Source organism: Schistocerca nitens, chromosome 5 (assembly GCF_023898315.1).
Source record: "Schistocerca nitens isolate TAMUIC-IGC-003100 chromosome 5, iqSchNite1.1, whole genome shotgun sequence".
Lineage (NCBI taxonomy): Eukaryota > Metazoa > Arthropoda > Insecta > Orthoptera > Acrididae > Schistocerca > Schistocerca nitens.
This window is the reverse complement of record NC_064618.1, coordinates 677,309,140-677,328,530: the sequence shown is the minus strand read 5'-3', so window position 1 is coordinate 677,328,530 and position 19,391 is coordinate 677,309,140. Positions and strand designations below refer to the sequence as shown.

General features: G+C 45.6%; 1 protein-coding gene and 1 pseudogene across 1 annotated transcript in view; one reads left to right on the top strand and one right to left on the bottom strand.

Moving 5' to 3' along the window:
* LOC126260651 (hematopoietically-expressed homeobox protein HHEX) overlaps window positions 1–19,391 on the top strand; it is a 171,706-nt gene that overhangs the window by 131,102 nt on the left and 21,213 nt on the right. Inside the window, exon 2 of the mRNA XM_049957988.1 lies at window positions 7,580–7,815. Coding sequence (XP_049813945.1) covers window positions 7,580–7,815 — 236 coding nt within the window. The remainder of the gene's footprint in view (window positions 1–7,579; window positions 7,816–19,391) is intronic.
* Window positions 8,320–8,437, bottom strand: LOC126261131 (5S ribosomal RNA; annotated as a pseudogene).

Genomic DNA, 19,391 nt, shown 5'->3' with positions numbered 1-19,391 from the left:
GTTCTCGCAAACTGACTTTCTTGTTGTAGTAGGATATTCTTGTTCCTGTATATTTAGAAATACACTTCTTAGATACTGAGGTATACCATACTTTTCTAAAATTTCCCGTAATTCATGTCTGTTAACTTTATCAAAAGCTTTCTTATAGCAAATAAAGACTGTGTATGTGGGAGGGTTGTATTCTCTGTGTTTTTAAATTATTTGATGGGCTGAAAAAACACTAAAGATCTTCCCATGCAAAAACCATTCTGTTCTTCTGTAAGAAATATTTCTGAAAGTATCTTTAGTTTGTTTGTTATTAGTTTCGCATGTATTTTACATCCAGTCTTCAAAGGATTAATATTTTGATAATTGTCACACATTCTGCGTTTCCCTTTAACAATTAATGGGATAAGCACTGTAGTTTGTCAATCTTCTGGTGTGGTACTGTATTTCTAAGGAATATTCACAAAATTTAATAGGTTTAAGAGTAAAGGGAATAAAACAGGACATTTTATACTTATTTTGTATGTGAAGTACCACTCAAATTCTAATAATAATTGTTATTTACTCGTGCGCAACCTATAAATTATGCCTTCCTTTGATTGAACTTTTGAGTATTGAAGTTTACAATGGTTTAGATGTAACGTAACATCCCCCCCCCACTTTTGTGCTCTAGGGTCAATTTTAGTGAATCCATGAGGTGAATGTCAGCCAACTCATCACCAATAAACTAAAAAAAAATGTTCAAATGTGTGTAAATTCCTAAGGGACCAAACTGCTGAGATCGTCGGTCCGTAGACTTACACACTGCTTAAACTAACTTACGCTAAGAACAACACACACGCCGGCCGGTGTGGCGGAGCGGTTCTAGGCGCTACAGTCTGGAACCGAGCGACCGCTCCGGTCGTAGGTTCGAATCCTGCCTCGGGCATGGATGTGTGTGATGTCCTTAGGTTAGTTAGGTTTAAGTAGTTATAAGTTTTAGGGGACTGATGACCTCAGCAGTTAAGTCCCATCATAGTGCTCAGAGCCATTTGAACCATTTTTTTTTTAACAACACAGACACCCATGCCTGAGAGTGGACTCGACTCTCCGGCGGGATGGACCGCTCGATCCGTACATGGCGCCTTAAACCGCGCGGCCACTCCGCGTGGCCATATCCTTACTATGTGTACCTTTGTTTATCATTATTAATGTACAACTAACACTGCCAGAAAATCAAATCCAAGACAGAACCGAGGAGAACTGAATACCGGAATGAGGGTGAAGAATAAATTCGCCATTACTGTTTTCAGCAGCAAGCAGCATCAGTTGAAAGGAACAAGCCTGTTTTCAAATAAGAAGCACGGAGCATACCGTCGACATTTGCAATGTTGCACTACTTTCGTCAGTGCAGCATAGATACAGTGAGAAAAGGGGGATTAAGAAATCAAACGAAATGCAGTTCCCTTGTAACGAGGCACCGAAGACCCCGGGTTCCTTTTATCCTTGGACAACCTCCGAAATTTTGTGGGTGGACTTTGGATTCGCACTGCACAGATGTAGATGCAAACTGTGTCATCCGCAGTGCTGTCACCGCTCACTCGCTTCCCATCCCCAGCTCGACAGCAGACTCGCGCAAACGCTGGCTCTCGGTTTGGAGGGGCGGACGCTGGAAGCAGTTGCGGCGGCGCGGGCCCGCCGCTCTCGCTCACAAGCCGTGGACGCGCTTCCTGCCGGCCGGGTCTGCGCAGGCCGTGTTTAAGCGGACACTCTCTCGAGACGCGCTCGCCTGTACGCTGCTACCAGCCTAGGGACCACCGCACGCACTGCCTTTGGGAGCCATTTACGTGTGACATCGCACCTAGTGACTAAGACAGGTTTTACTTTCACAATATTACATTGCACATAAAATTAAGCTTATTTGGTTTCTCAATATTGTTACGAAGTTTTAACAGAGTTGGCAGCTTTAAATACCAAGAAACTTAAAAATAGTTAACCAACGGCTAAAATTAACAATTTGTTTGTTAATAGGACCAGAAAATAGGGAGATATAGCTCGCGCAGGATGCAGTGGCCGAAAAGCGATGACCAGTTTACGTCGAAAGCGCTGGGAGAGTTCATTCGTTTGTTCGGAAGGGGAGCCCGATATGCGTTTTCCACCTTTCGGCAGGACAGCCATAATAGAACAGAGGCGCGCACTCTGCAAACTTTCTCAAACGATTTTACATAAACTATTCATTTTTGCTTTACTTATAGCTATATATGTCAGGTTCACGATGATGTGCCCATCATTTCATTATGGTCATAGTTAGTTACGTCAAAGTAAGACAATGAAAAATAGAGGTCACTATGATATTGCGTTTGGTGCATATTACATAATACACTACTGCCCATTAAAATTGCTACCCCAAGAAGATATGCAGATGATAAACGGGTATTCATTGGACAAATATATTACACTATAACTGACATGTGATTACATTTTCATGCCATTTGGGTGCATAGTTCTTGAGAAATCAGGACCCAGAACAACGACCTCTGGCCGTAATAACGGCCTTGATACGTCTGGGCATTGAGTGAATCAGAGCTTGGATGGCGTGTACAGGTACAGCTGCCCATGCAGCTACAACACGATACCACAGTTCATCAAGAGTAGGGACTTGTGTATTGTGACGAGCCAGTTTCTCGGCCACCATTGACCAGACGTTTTCATTTGGTGAGAGATCTAGAGAATGTGTCGGCCACATCAGCAGTCGAACATGTTCTGTATCCAGAAGGGCCCGTACAGGACCTGCAACGTACGGTCGTGCATTATCCTGCTGAATTGTATGGTTTCGCATGGATAGAATCAGGGGTAGAGCTACGGGTCGTAACACATCTGCATTGTAACATCCACTGTTCAAAGTGCCGTCAACGCGAACAAGAGGTGACCGAGACGTGTAACCAATGGCACCCCATACCATCACGCCGGGTGATACGCCAATATGGCGATGACGAAGACACGCTTCCAATGTGCGTTCACCGCGATGTCGCCAAACACGGATGCGACCATCATGATGCTGTAAACAGAACCTGGATTCATCCGAAAAAATGAAGTTTTGCCATTCGTGCACCCAGGTTCGTCATTGAGTACACCATTTCAGGCGCTCCTGTCTGTGATACAGCGTCAAGGGTAACCGCAGCCATGGTCTCCGAGCTGATAGTCCATGCTGCTGCAAACGTCGTCGAACTGTTCGTGCAGATGGTTGTTGTCTTGCAAACGTCCCCATCTGTTGACTGAGGGACCGAGACGTTGCTGCTCGATCCCTTACAGCCATGCAGATAAGATGCCTTTCATCTCGACTGCTAGTGATACGAGGCCGTTGGGATCCAGCACGACGTTGCGTAACACCCTCCTGAACCCACCGATTCCATATTCTGCTAACAGTTATTGGATTTCGACCAACGCGAGCAGGAATGTCGCGATACGAAAAACCGCAATCGCGATGTGCTACAATCCGACCTTTATCAAAGTCGGAAACGTGATGGTACGCATTTCTCCTCCTTACACGACGCATCACAACAAAGTTTCAGCAGGCAAACCCGGTCAACTGCTGTTTGTGAATAAGAAATCGGTTGGAAACTTTCCTCATGTCAGCACGTTTTAGGTGTCGCCACCGGCGCCAACCTTGTGTGAATGCTCTGAAAAGCTAAATATTTGCGTATCACAGCATCTTCTTCCTCTCGGTTAAATTTCGCGTCTGTAGCACATCATCTTCATGGTGTAGCAATTTTAATGCCCAGTAATGTATGTTGCTGTGTATGATATGTAGAGGTGTCTATCTGTCACCAATCTCGAGAAAATTGATCTGATGTAGTACATTCATTTGCGATCGTGCCACGCCAGTGATAAAGCCAGAGTGAAATACCCACGACTTTCCCCATATTTCATAAACGGTTTCAGATATCGAAATGAGATTTTGGCAAATAATTGCAGGCAAAGGGGAGAGTATTTTACCATATCGTTATTATGTAAAACTTCGTTATCTACCGTTTTATTCCAATATCTACGGACTTTTTCGGTGAAAGAATGTAATTTTTAAGGACCACCAATAGCTGGTGAAAGGAGAAATGCTATGGGTTTTGGAACAACAAACAAGTTTTTTTGTACCACGTATGTGCTGTTTCATAAGCTACTGACTTCCCATTTCCTCAGTTTCTCACTTAATAAACCACTGTTTCAGAAGTCTCCTGCATCTCTGTCTGCACAACATACTAGTGACGTGAGACAGTGTAAACTTCGCTGTATTTTGGCAAAAGAAGCAAATTTTGACATAGCAACTAGAGAAATCAGTAGTTTTTGCTCAAAATTTTCCACTCATGATATTTCTCTGAAAGTTATAAATGGTTAACAGACCGGGCGAAAATAAACAGCTGCATTTTTGGCCGAATTCTTTTCGGATACTAACGAAAGCAGAGGTGACAGTAGGTCTTTTTGAATGGTCACCATGCAACTATCTTTACAAAAAATGTGAGTGTAGGCTTCAATTTAGAACGGCGCTTTCCTCTCCAGCGCCCGGCGTTTCCCTTACAGCGCTTTGAGCGATCCCCCAACCACTGTCGCTCTCCCCACACTTCCCCAACTGACTGCGCACCCAGCAGCCACGGCATTTTGCGCGCACAGTTTTATAGAAAGGCCCCCACCGATGTTGTCCAGGAGGGAGTACCTCGAAAGACTGAATCCTACTGGGCAGCCACCGCCCTATCTTCTATATATACACGACTCTGCAAAACTTAAAGGACGAGCCAGATAAAATAACATAACATGTTAACTACTTGGTGGAAATAATGAAAGTGCGGGAGCACGCTGCCAGACGTCTCCCAGTCCTGCATAGAGTGTGGGACGTCACGTCCCGTGACATCAGCGTGACTTTAGTGACAAATGGAAATGGATGGTTGGTTGGTTGGTTTGGGGAAGGACACCAGACAGCGAGGTCATCGGTCTCATCGGATTAGGGAAGGATGGGGAAGGAAGTCGGCCGTGCCCTTTAAAAGGAACCATCCCGGCATTTGCCTGGAGCGATTTAGGGAAATCACGGAGAACCTAAATCAGGATGGCCGGACGCGGGATTGAACCGTCGTCCTCCCGAATGCGAGTCCAGTGTCTAACCACTGCGCCACCTCGCTCGGTAATGGGAATGGAACTACGACTCGATGCGGTTGAAGCAACGGAAAAAAATAAAGAGTGCGTCAGTCAGCGAGCAGTTACAGTGCACTGTGGAGGTGTTCTTCATCACAACAAGATCCGCAGGCAACATGTGGATGACTTCACCTAAATCTGGATGGCGCAACGGGGTCTTGAGATCTGCTCCCTCCAATTGCAAGTCCAGTGGCTGAAATACTGCGTCATCTTCCCCTGTAAAATTATTAAAAGAGCGAAGAGCAGAAAATCATAGTTCCTCTAAGAAATCTGTTAACATGAAATATGATATACATCTATCATCCCCTGGGTGGGAGCGGTACTTTTTGGCCCCAGTTGATGCTGAAGTTACGGTGACTAGCCAAACCAGTCTTATTCCTCAAAACTTCATTGGGATGTTCATTTTGTTTCAGGATTTTCAAAAAAATTTCATCTTGTAAGAAATTCACTTATTACCATATTTGCACATATCATTAGCTTAATGATAGGTCGCCTACTCAGCATTTCCCCCAACCTGCACCTCTTGTAACCAGTGCCCCAGTACTGTGCACCACTTACATCTCCATCTCCGGGTACTGATAAGTAATTATACGTTGTTGTTACGCAGTGAGTATTTGTTTGTTTGCTGCTATTAGAAGCTCACGAATCAAGGAGTTGGTCAACAGCCCTCGTCAGTTGTAGGATGCTGGTCTTCTTCCATCTCTGGTGGAGATGGTGTCTCCAAGTGTGCTTTAGAAGTCGATATTCAGTTATAGTTATTGATCAGCCAAATTATTTTGCATATTCTGAAGTGCATTCCAGCGTGCGGGAATGGAATTGTGATCGAGACTCTTCCGATTTTCTGAGCGAGTGGGGCGATTTAGTGAGTGTGCATGTCGGCCTTAGGCAGAAAGAGGTCTTTTATCAGAAATGCATCCAACAGTTAGCTAGAGGTAGGTTCAACAAACCAAGTGAACTTAGCGAGTTTTAATCAAATTCAACAAATTAGAACTGCTTCAGTGGAAATTTGAGTGTAGTGTTTTTGTGCGTGACTATTTTCCTGTTTACGTTGAACTGTTATCCTGATTATCTTTTCCGGAGATTTTTGGGAACTATCACTTTCTAATTTGATGAAAATTTCTTCCCAGCAGGCCAGAGTTTCAAATTAGGGAAGATGAAGAAGTCACCTGGGGCTATATCTGGTGAGTAGGGTAGACGAGGAACCAATTCAAAGTCAGTTCATGCACTTTCGTCATTGTTGTCGCTGATGTGCGGCTTGGTGCATTATCCTGGAGAAAGAACACTTTTTCCATGCCAACTTTGGCGTTTTTTCAGCCAACCAAAGTTTCAAATGATCCAACAATGACGCGTAGTAGGGTCCAGTTATGGTTCCGCGTTTTTTCAGATAATCTATGAGAAATATCCATCTATGGAAATCCGAAGAAACAATGACTACCATCTTACCAGCTGACAAAATGATCTTTTCCTTCTCGGTGTTTTTCACCAGCCTTTATCCGCAGTTTTGAGTGCTGTTTTGACTCTGATGTGTAATAATGGATCCAGTTATCATCAACAGTCACAAACCGCTGCAGAAAGTCTTATGGGCTACGATTAAACACGGCAAACAGTGTGTCGAAATGTTGTGCTGAGTGCGCTTCTGATCGACTGTGAGCAGTCTCGGCAACCACCTCGCACACAGCTTATTCATAGGCTACTCTGCATGCAGTATACCATGTACTCATTCAGCTGAGATGCCTACAGTCTCATCAGTCCACGAATTTTTACTCGACGATCTTGCGTTACCGTATCAAGAATTTTGTCAGTGGTTTCCTTTGTGCTGACTTCACTGGGACGGCCGGAGCGCGCTTCGTCATCGGTACTTGTCCGACCACGTTAAAATTTATTAATCCTAAAGTAAATGGTCTTCAATGATGGTGCAGAGTCCGTGTGAACTTCATACACTTCTGTTATGATTTAGGTGGCAGGCAACCCCTTCGAATAAAAATGTTTCATAACAGTAGGAAAGTCTGTTTTCTCCATTTGCAAAATGGTTCAAATGGCTCTGAGCACTATGGGACTTAGCTACTGAGGTCGTCAGTCCCCTAGAACTTAGAACTACTTAAACCTAACTAACTTAAGGACATCACACACATCCATGCCCGAGGCAGGATTCGAACTTGCGACCGTAGCGGTCACGCGGTTCCAGACTGAAGCGCCTAGAACTACTCGGCCACACCGGCCGGCTCTCCATTTGCAGTCGCAGTTGACACACTAATTCAGATGGCAGTCAACAACGAACTGCACGCAGTACATTGTTAAAATTTATAGGAACAAGCTTACCAACCATGAAGGTGCAATTTTGCGTTCTTTGGTGGAAATTATCAGACTTACCAAATCACCTTCGTAACTGTAGACGTAGTGATGCAGTGTAGTGCCTGAGTGTGGACGTCTGTTGCAGACGCCGGCGGCCGCTTCTGGAGCCCAGTGGGTGCCAGCTGCCACCTGGGCGGGCTGCTGTCCAGGCACCACCACCATCACCAGCACCAGCACGTGCACGCCAAGCGCAAGGGCGGCCAGGTGCGCTTCACCACGGAGCAGACGGCGGCACTGGAGCGCAGGTTCTGCGGACACAAGTACCTCAGCCCCGAGGAGCGGCGAGTGCTCGCGGCACAGCTCAGCCTCTCCGACAGGCAGGTCAGCTCACCTGCACATCTGACAGCACCAGCAAGCAAGGATGGCAGATAAATTTCATTTATTGTGCGGATACGTTACAGTGGGAAACACTCGGTTAGATTTGTAAGTTATCTGGAGATATATAATGGCAGAGTCGAACTGAGCTTGGATGACAGACACCGGTAAGTCATTCCATGCTACTGGGTGGTTATAATTAAAGTGCAGATACTCGCAGATGTCCAATGCGGGATGTAGTTATATGGCGTCAAAAACCGGTAGTTACTCTAATGCGTTAATGCGGAACCGCTTTACTCTGGAAAAACCACAACTCCGTCTAAAGGCCACAAGTGACCCATCGGGACCATCCGACCGCCGTGTCATCCTCCGACGAGGATGCAGATAGAGGAGTATGGGGTCAGCACACCGCTCTCCCGGTCGTTATGATGGTATTCTGGACCCAAGCCGCTACTATTCGGTCGAGTAGCTCCTCGATTGGCATCGCGAGGCTGAGTGCACCCCGAAAAATGGCAACAGCGCATGGCGGCCTGGATGGTCACCCATCCAAGTGCCGACCACGCCCGACAGTGCTTAACTTCGGTGATCTCACGGGAACCGGTGTAGCCACTGCGGCAAGGCCATTGCCTACTCTTGAAAATAATTAGTTACAATTTTGGTCACCACGAACAAAGGTGGCGTTGTGAATGCCAGAAAGACGTGTAGAAATACTTGCATGGATGAGGAACAGGAAGTGGGCAGAAAAGCTCAAACAAGTGCGAAAGGCATATTATTGATTTCATTATTAACCGCCGCTTACACAGTTTGTTCTATATGAGCACCGAAGACATCGGCTAGATGTTGCATCTGTGAAAAGACGTGATCAACAGTTGCTCGCAGCAGCTCTGGTGGAGTCTGAGCAACGTAATCCTGTGTACTGGCCTTCACATCTGGTAGAGACAGAATGTGTTCCTGGTAAACGCGTTCTTCTAGATATCAAAAATGGTTCAAATGGCCCTGAGCACTATGGGACTTAACGTCTGAGGTCATCAGTCCCATAGAACTTAGAACTACTTAAACCTAACTAACCTAAGGACATCACACACAACCATGCCCGAGGCAGGATTCGAACCTGCGACCGTAGTGGTCGCGAGGTTCCTAGAACCGATCGGCCACACCGGCCGGCCAAAACTAACAAATTCAGATAAAGTGATCCTACGAGGGTTGCCCAGAAAGTGAAGCCCACATTTTTTCTTTCGGTCGAAACCAATGCTTCGAAGGCGAAACGTTGCGTATGTATTACTTGAAGTCTCCTGAGTGAGAGCACCATGTTTCCGTCACTTTCGAGATCGCGTAGCTGCAGGACAGTTTCAGAATGGTGGTTGTAGGTGATGTACGTTACAAGCAACGTGCCGTCATTGAATTTCTCACTGCAAAGAAAAAAACTGTGGGGAATATTCACAATTGCTACGGAATATCTGCTGTCGGCAGAAGTATAGCTAGTTGGTGGGCACCGAGGGTGAGGTCATCAGAAGGCGGTTCGGCGGAGCTCCACGATTTGCAGCGGTCAGGGAGACCATCCACGGCTGTCACACTTGACATGTTGCAGCGAGCTGTGTTATTCGCGGGGACAGACGCATTACGACTCGGCAATTGGCGCTGCATGTGTCAATCAGCAAACAAAGTTCACACAGTGAAGCACTGGCCACCAGGACAAGGATTGGTACCGACAGGGCGTACACTCCCCTGTTTCGCGCTGCAGAAAGGCCATAGAGCGGGATGGAGATTACGTGGAAAAATAGAGGGTCTAGATAAAATACCATTCTTTCGTGTGTGTAATTCTCATTATGTTCAATAAATAACTGTTGAAGAAAAAATTTCTGCGCATTCCTTTCTGGGCAACCCTCGTGCAAGCCATGCATCTAGAAAACCTCTGCAGGTATTGCGTCTGTGTAAGGTTGCATTGAGCAGATCTATGATTGGGCGAGAGACGTCAGGTATTTCCCCATTTTTGATGAAAACTGTGGTTTCCACACAGTTACGCTCTGCGATAGCAGGAATCCCATGCTGTACAGAGAGGTGCAGACGTCACGGGTCACTGTCAGGCCCTCTGGGTGAATTCTGTTCAAAGAAGAACGAACATAGAATAAAGGTGCTCGTGAATCCACACCACACACTCACATACAGTGAGTGCATTGGCTCTTCGTGCACAACACGCGATTTAGCACAACCCCAAATTCGGCAGTTCTGTGTATTCACTGAACCCCGTAGCGTGAAATGTGCCTCATCACTCTATAGAATATTGACCAGCCACATGTCGTCAAGTTCGATCCACCCCAGAAAAAGAAGACCAAATTCATAACGTTGTTGCAGATTATGAGGTTTCAGTTGCTGCACCTTCTGCATCTTATAGAGGTACCAGTGTAAAATAGTCCGCAAAACTTGACACTGGATGAGCACTAGCACTCCCAAGGGTACATGCTGTGTGGTCAGTTACAACAGCAACCTCGTCAATAATTTTCATCGGGACAGTCCGCCTTCCTCTTGCAGGTGCCACGCCAAGCTTACCTGAGTTTTTCAATTTCATAACCATCTTCTTTAAGCCATTTAATGATATCAGTCCTCGCCACAGACTTTTCAGTTGGCAATAATCTCTCAATGCAGAGCTGTAATTGCTGCTGTTCGCATAAAACAGTTTCACTACCACCACACGGTCTCCCTTCTGTGTAACCACAGTGCTCATTCACGGTACGGTTTGCCAGATGACAATGTGGATGTCACACCGTCATACAAAGAGTGCTCAGGGCCAGATTTGGACCTGGTAGCCCTAATTGGTAGTAATACTTCTTTCGGTGTAAATAAGTTCAACGTTAACGCATTACAATATCTACCAAGTTTCGCTGTCATACGATAATTACAGCCCACACTGGAACTCTGTGAGTAACTGCACTTTAACTATAACCACCCGGCACTTCACTTCTATGCCAGAGTTCATTAATTCTGGTGGCTAGCGAATGGTGGCAGCTAATGTCTCGGAAAGCCATGACAAGATGTTTAAAAAGACGTGAAACATCAGCGGTCGAAGTGGCCGAGCGGTTCTAAGCGCTTCAGTTTGGAACCGCGCGACCGCTACGGTCGCAGGTTCGAATCCTGCCTCGGGCATGGATGTGTGTGTCGTCCTTAGGTTAGTTAGGTTTAAGTTGTTCTAAGTTCTAGGGGACTGATGACCTCAGATGTTAAGTCCCTTAGTGCTCAGAGCCATTTTTTCTTGAAACATCTAGAGAACGCTCTCGCCAGTCGAACACTCTCAGTATCGAGGTTCATAAGGGCAACAACGGCAACCCGTGTCCTTCCATTACTTATTGTTAGTTGAAACATAACATTGAGGGGACCTCGAAGGTAGCGTGCAACCACAGACCTTAATCCGTCAAAAATGACGGGTATACGAATCGTTGATGATTGTGTTGTGTATCCGATACCATTCCTTATTATTACACCAGATGCTAGGCTCATTATGACGATGGACACTGCAGTCTGGCAGCGTTCGTTCTCTTCGAAGCCTCCACGCACTGCGATGATCGAGTCGTCTCAAAAGACGACGTATTGCCACTCTTGTATCCATTGTTGTTATTTGGGCTCACCATTGTAACGACGCATCTCTTTGTTGCCGCGGTACGGGAATCCACACCAGTAATCACCGGTCCTAGAGCGCAGTCTCTACAACCGACGATGTCGAATTCAGACATATGGGGGTAGGCGTTTCTCCTTCTTACTCTCGGCGTATTGCGATCTCCACAAAAAACAATGTACACGGAGTTCCTCCAAGTCCTAAAGGTAACGGATGGGCAAACGAAAACCGGAAAACCGTTTCAACGGGGCAATGGAATAAGTGAGCTGTGACACACCAAAAGTTTAAACACCCAGGAATGCCGTCCGATGGAATCATTCTCTTACACCTCCACACGGCCGACTGAATGAAGGGTACGCTTCAGCGATTTGGCTGGGAAACATTGCAACATCCTCCATACAGCCCCGGTCCTCCTCTGTGTGATTTTCACATTTTTGGTGACCTTTTCGATCGGACTAGGAACTGCAAGCACGGATGCGGTTGTGAATCTCAGCAGTTGATAGCGTTCTGAAACAAGGAATTGATTGTCTTGTCTCCTACTGGGATAAATACCGTAATGATAGCGGTGATTACTTTTATTAGAACCGTTCCATGGTCCCGTTTTGGCGGCTGTTCAGCTTTCATAAATATAGGTATAATTTCAGAATTTCTGTACCTGAAGCCGGCCGCGGTGGTCTAGCGGTTCTGGCGCTGCAGTCCGGAACCGCGGGACTGCTACGGTCGCAGGTTCGAATCCTGCCTCGGGCATGGGTGTGTGTGATGTCCTTAGGTTAGTTAGGTTTAAGTAGTTCTAAGTTCTAGGGGACTTATGACCTAAGATGTTGAGTCCCATAGTGCTCAGAGCCATTTGAACCAATCTGTACCTGACGGAGGTTTCATTAAATGACGATTTTAGTAAATGCTTACGGCAGCCTACGAATTACATGTATCTGGTAAAATGACATGCTCTTGGAACAACTGGCAGAACGCAAAAAATAAATAAATAAATAAATAAATAAATAAAATTAAAAAAATCATAGTTCAGAAGATATGGGGTCAAAACCAGCGATATGCGTGAAGATCTAGAGCATTATGGATGACATCTAAATTTATTACTTTTCTGCTACTAATTCTATTTGAAATAAATTTCTCAGACAATATCCACATACGCCGCTAAATGCAACCACAATATCATATCATGTTACCACAGATAATTTAGGAGATATCACTTCTTTGCTACTAATTCCGTTCGCAACACATTTTGCACCCAGTATCCACATATGCTGCTGAATGTTTCTACAAAATTATACCATTTTATATATATCTCGGGATATGGCGTCATAAATACTGAGATCCAAGTAAATCTGTCACATCATGTATGGCGTTTAAATTTATTACCGTCTGCAAAATATGTTGCGAATAGAGTTAGTAGCAAACAAGTAATAAATTTAAATGCTACGCAAGATGTGACTTTTCATGCATCTGAATGTACCTATATTATTGTACGACATACTGTTCAAAAGATATGACGTCATAAACAGTGAAATGCGTGAACCGCATCGTGCATGAAGTTTTAACACATTTTTTTCTTTACTACTAAGACACTCCTACAGTCGCGTCAACTTACGGAAATCCCTGAGACCTCGTAGCGCCTTTAACAGCTTTTAACTGCGAAGCGCCAACGGCTATAGGCGGAAACAATAGCGGTCTATAGAGCTATGAAGGGACGTTGCCGCAGAGCCGTTTACAAAATCATGTTGCAGACACGCGAAGCAGCTACGCCCAGCGTGCAGAAATAATCACGACAGAGAATTTGTATTTTGCATGCTGTGCTTCTTGATTTGGATACTGCACTTATACATTTGCACATTACGCCTATTTCTTTGTACGACTGTTTCACAAGTTTCAAGGTGTTTTCACGAAGACATGGAAATGATTTTTTGTTTCGATATTAAACTGTATTCAAACACAGTTCAGTTTTTTTTTTCGTTTCTAATAGAAAAATGACAAAATGGATACCGGGGCTATGTCGTGATTGTCGGCTAGTAAGCTACATGCAGCGTTTTCAAGGATTCTAATAGAGGCTAACGTGTCACAAAAACTGGTTTCATTTTAGAAATAAGCACCCACGACCTAGTAAAGAACAGCATCCACATTCTTTGCAACAAAGATGTTCTAGGTCAATATAATAAGAGATTAGGCTAGTAAGTGCCAAATGTACGGAGAATCAAGACAAACATTAATCGGGTATGGCCCATCCGTCATCGTTAGAGATGTAATTTTTTACTTTCTTCCTTTAATCACCAGCTCTTCCATCTACACCAACACCACCAACTCAGCAGTATATGGTGCAGCATTGACTATTGGTTGAAGTATCGAATACATGCAATAACCCGGTCATATTGCATCATACCTCTGCATACTTTGACATACAGTGTTTCCTGGTGAAGTATTTCAATATCACGTACAAGTCAGATCACAAAAGTTGCATATCGTGAGTATTGTCCGTACACGGCCATCCTTCCCGTTACTACGCGTTCTGAGAATCAGCTGTGTAGTCCGAATCACGCGACCGCAACACTCGCTGCTGCGGCGCCGCCGCTGAGACACCCTTCAGACCAGGGATTATGTTGACAAGCGCAATTAAGGCGATCTCTCTGGCTCTTCCATCGTTGTGTTATTGCGGCGATGGCCGAGCAGATAACGTTGATCGGCAGCCTTTGTGAAACCCCGGCCGTAAATCTTGGCGTCATTGTCAGAGATGTTATTCCCTCGTTCCGACCGTACCGCGGATTAAGATAAACAGCCAGCGTGAAGCAATCAGGTTTTTTGGGCACGGCTTCCAAGCAGCGCCCGTCGATAAGACGCGTAGGAGGGGCATAGGGGCCTAAATAACCTTCACATGCTCAGTTGATTCACAGGAATTAAACAACTGCCACCTTATGTAATCCCGTTTAATGCGGCAGCTTAACAGCCGATCAAGTCATCTTCATGTTCACTTCTGAAACGCTTAAACATTTTTACTCGACAATATTCTCTTTATACTGATGAGTACGTAACCCATCACTGGCTTTTTTTACATTTTGGACTTCTTTGAGGGTCATGATGCATCTGCGAGAGCCAGTTAATGAAGAGGACAGGTCACACATCCAGTACAACTTTGGCAATTTCAAAACATTCCTCATACCATGTAATTTATTCTCTCGCGGTTCTAGGCGCGCAGGCCGGAACCGTGCGACTGCTACGGTCGCAGGTTCGAATCCTGCCTCGGGCATGGATGTTTGTGATGTCCTTAGGTTAGTTAGGTTTAAGTAGTTCTAAGTTCTAGGGGACTAATGACCACAGCAGTTGAGTCCCATAGTGCTCAGAGCCATTTAATTTATTCAAGTAATTGTGGCCTTTGTCCCGAGGTATCCATTTGTTCCCCGAACTGCTGAAAAAGAATCTATCGACCAAGCATTAGGTAAGCATAGCTCTTAGGAGAAGTAGGGGAGGAGTCTCTAGCGACTTGCTTGTATGAAGATGATAGTATTTGGTTTTTGGGGCGCTCAACTGCGTGGTTATCAGCGCCTCTACAAATTCCCAATCTTTTCACTGTCCCGTCTCGTCACATTCCCAGATGACGATGAAATGATGAGGACAACACAAGAACCCAGTCGCCGAGCGGAGAAAATCCCCAACCCGATCGGCAATCGAACCCAGGATCCCGTGATCCAGAGGCAGCAACTCTAGCCACCAGACCACTAGCTGCGCGCAGCTTGCTTGGAGATGCATACTTTTAGTTTACGTTCTTAAGAGTTGTGCTACGTATTATTTCTGTTTGTCGGTTATGTAACAGATCTACCACTTTACATGTAGGCGGTATTGACGAAATCGTGGAATTTCTGTGCTTAATGCGCCACACATAAAGTACAGCTACACTCAGAGGTCCAATATTGGCTGTTACTATCGTATGACATCGAAAACTGGTAGTTACTCTAATGCATTAATGTGGGAACTATTTACGCTGGAAAAAAATTTGTTCAAATTTTGGTCACCTCGTGAATGCAAGAGGAACGTATAGAAATGTTCCCATGTATAATGGATTAGGAGCGGGATGTGAACAGAAAAGGCCACACAAGTAAGGCATAATGTTGATTTTATTATTAACCGCCGCTCACACAAGTTGTTGAGCATGACCACCGGCGGCGCCGACGAGATGCTGCATCCATGAAAGGACGCAGCAGCTCTGGTGGAATACGAGCAACACGTTCCTGTATGCTGGCCTTCAGATCAAATGGAGACCGAACGTGTCCGTGGTAGACACGTACTTTAAGATATCCCAAAGAGCCAAAAGTCACGTGGATTCAGATAGATGATCTTGCAGTCCATGCAATTAGAAAAACTCCAGAGATAATACACTACTGGTCATTAAAATTGCTACACCAAGAAGAAATGCAGATGATTAACGGGTATTCATTGGGCAAATATATTATACTAGAACTGACATGTGATTACATTTTCACGCAATTTGGGTGCATAGATCCTGAGAAATCAGTACACAGAACAAACCACCTCTGGCCGTAATAACGGCCTTGATTCGCCTGGGCATTGAGTCAAACAGAGCTTGGATGGCTTGTACAGGCACAGCTGCCCATGCAGCTTCAACACGATACCACGGTTCATCAAGAGTAGTGCCTGGCGTATTGTGACGAGCCAGTTGCTCGGCCACCATTGACCAGACGTTTTCAATTGGTGAGAGATCTGGAGAATGTGCTGGCCAGGGCAGTAGTCGAACATTTTCTGTATCCAGAAAGGCCCGTACAGGACCTGCAACATCGGTCGTGCATTATCCTGCTCAAATGTAGGGTTTCGCAGGGATAGAATGAAGGGTAGAGCTACGGGTCGTAACACATCTGAAACGTAACGTCCACTGTTCAAAGAGCCGTCAATGCGAACAAGAGGTGATCGAGACGTGTAACCAATGGCACCCTATACCATCACACCGGGTGATACGCTAGTATGGCGATGACGAATACACGCTTCCAATGTGCGTTCACCGTGATGTCGTCAAACACGGATGCGATCATCATGATGCTGTAAACAGAACCTGGATTCATCCGAAAAAATGACGTTTTGCCATTCGTGCACCCAGGTTCGTCGTTGAGTACACCATCGGAGGCGCTCCTGCCTGTGATGCAGCGTCAAGGGTAACCGCAGCCATGGTCTCCGAGCTGATAGTCCATGGTGCTGCAAACGTCGTCTAGCTGTTAGTGCAAATGGTTGTTGTCTTGCAAATGTCCCCATCTGCTGACTCAGGGATCGAGACGTGGCTGCACGATCCGTTACAGCCATGCGGATAAGATGCCTGTCATCTCGACTGCTTTCCGTATTACCCTCCTGAACCCACCGATTCCATATTCGCTAACAGTCATTGGAGCTCGTCCAACGTCAGCAGCAATGTCGCGATACGATAAACCGCAATCGCGATATGCTACAATCCGACCTTTATCAAAGTCGGAAACGTGATGGTACGCATTTCTCCTCCTTACACGAGGCATCACAACAACGCCGGTCAACTGCTGTTTGTGTATGAGAAATCGGTTGGAAACTTTCCTCGTGTTAGCACTTTGTAGGTGTCGCCACCGGCACCAGCCTTGTGTGACTGTTCTGAAAAGCTAATTATTTGCATATCACAGCATCGTCTTGCTGTCGGTTAAATTTCGCGTCTGTAGCACGTCACCTTCGTGGTGTAGCAAACTGCAAATGGCTCTGAGCACTATGTGACTTAACTGCTGACGTCATCAGTCCCCTAGAATTTAGAACTACTTCAACCTAACTAACCTAAGGACATCACACACATCCATGCCCGTGGCAGGATTCGAACGTGTGACGGTGGTGTAGCAATTTTAATGGCCAGTAGTGTACGTTCGTGGAAGGTTGCATCAAGCTGATCTTTCACTGGGCGGGTGACAAGACGTGTTGCCCACCTTGCGTAAGAACAGTAGTTTCTGCACAATTGCGCTCCTCCAAAGCAGAACTCACATGGTGAACAATGAGGTCGTGTCGATAGCGCGCAGACGCCACGCTACACCTGACAGGACCCCTGAGTGCGCTCTCTTCAAAGAGGAATGGACCAACAGTAAAGGTGCTCACGAATCCACATCACACAATCAGACTTGGCGAATGCGGTGGGTCTTCGTGCACAACACACGGTTGAACAGTATCCTAAATTCGGCAGTTCCATGTATTCAGTGGACCCTGTAGCGAAAACGAACCTCGTCACTCCCCCATAAAGTACTGCCCGTCCACGTGTCACCGATTTCGATCCGTGGCTGAAACCTAAGAGCAAATTTAGAACTCTTCTGGGGATCACAATATTTCAGTTGCTGCACCGCCTTGATCTTGTACAGGCCGCACAATTTTTCGTACTGTTGACCATTGGATGGGCCATTCTCGTGACACTGCGCGAGCACTAGCACTGCCTGCGGCATATGCATAATGGTCAGTTACAGCAACAGAAATCTCGTCAATAACTTCCACCGGGTTAGGACGCCTTCCAAGTGCCACACCAAGCTCTCCCGTGTTTTCGAATTCCGTTATAATGTTCTTGAAACCATTTAATGACACTGGCCTTCTCCTCCGACCTTTCAGTCGGCGATATTCTCTCATTCCAGTACTGTAACTGCTGCCGTTCACATAAAACAGTTTCACTAACAGCGCATAGTCTCCCTTCTCGACAGCCATACTGTTTATTGACCTTATGGTTTGCCCCATGACAACGTGTATGTCATAATTTCATATATATAGTGCACAGCGCCAGATTTGCACCTCGTGGCCGAAATTGAAACTAATTTTTTTCCAGAGTAAATCGGTTTCGCATTAACGCATTAGAATATCTACCATGTTTCACTGCCATGCGATGCTTTCAGCCCACTTTTGGCCTCCGTGAGTTGCTGATCTTTAATTGAAACCACGTGGTACTTAGGTGTCCTTAAACCTAGGAGGCATTGCTGTGGTCTCGGGAACGTATGTACCACTTCGTTTGTTATCTCTCGCAGATGTAGTGCTTATCGGGTGAAAACAGCTTTATTTGCATGTGGGGGACGAGATTAATATTATGGTGTAGTGCAGTACTTCTGAATAATAAAAAGGGATCTGTTAACTCATTTATGTATATCGAGGCAGTCAAATGTGTTGTCATCTTTAATGCAATTCCTACTAATTCTCTTGACTTCGCCTACTTCTAGATCTGCATCTACATGGATACTCTGCAAATCACACTTAAGTGCTTGGCAGAGGGTTCATCGAACCACATTCACAATAATTCTCTATTATTCCAATAGATGGGCCACTTGTGGCCTGAAGACGGAGTGCTTTATTCCAATCTCGAACAGTGCGCGCGGAACCCGCATGCGAGCTTTTATTTCCCTTATGTTATAATGATGTTCCTTTCTGCTTACCGAGATCGACAATAGCAAAATATTTTCGTATTCGGAGGAGAAAGTTGGTGATTGAAATTTCGTGAGGAGATCCCGCCGCAAGAAAAAACGCCTTTGTTTTATTGATTTCCACCCCAATTCCTGTACCATATATGCGACACTATTTCGCAATAGTACAAAAAGTGCTGCAATTCTTTGAATTTTGTCAATGTACTCCGCTAACCCTGTCTGGTAAGGATCCTACGCGGCGCAGCAGTACTCCAAATGGTTCAAATGGATCTGAGCACTATGGGACTCAACATCTGTGGTCATAAGTCCCCTAGAACTTAGAACTACTTAAACCTAACTAACCTAAGGACATCACACACATCCATGCCCGAGGCAGGATTCGAACCTGCGACCGTAGCGGACGCGCGGTTCCGGACTGAGCGCCTAGAACCGCAAGACCACCGCGGCCGGCGCAGCAGTACTCCAAAAGGGGAAGGACCAGCGGGGTGAAGACGGTCTCGTTAGTAGACCTGTTGTATCTTCTAAGTGTTCTGACATTAAAAAGCAGTCTTTGGTTGGCCTTCCCC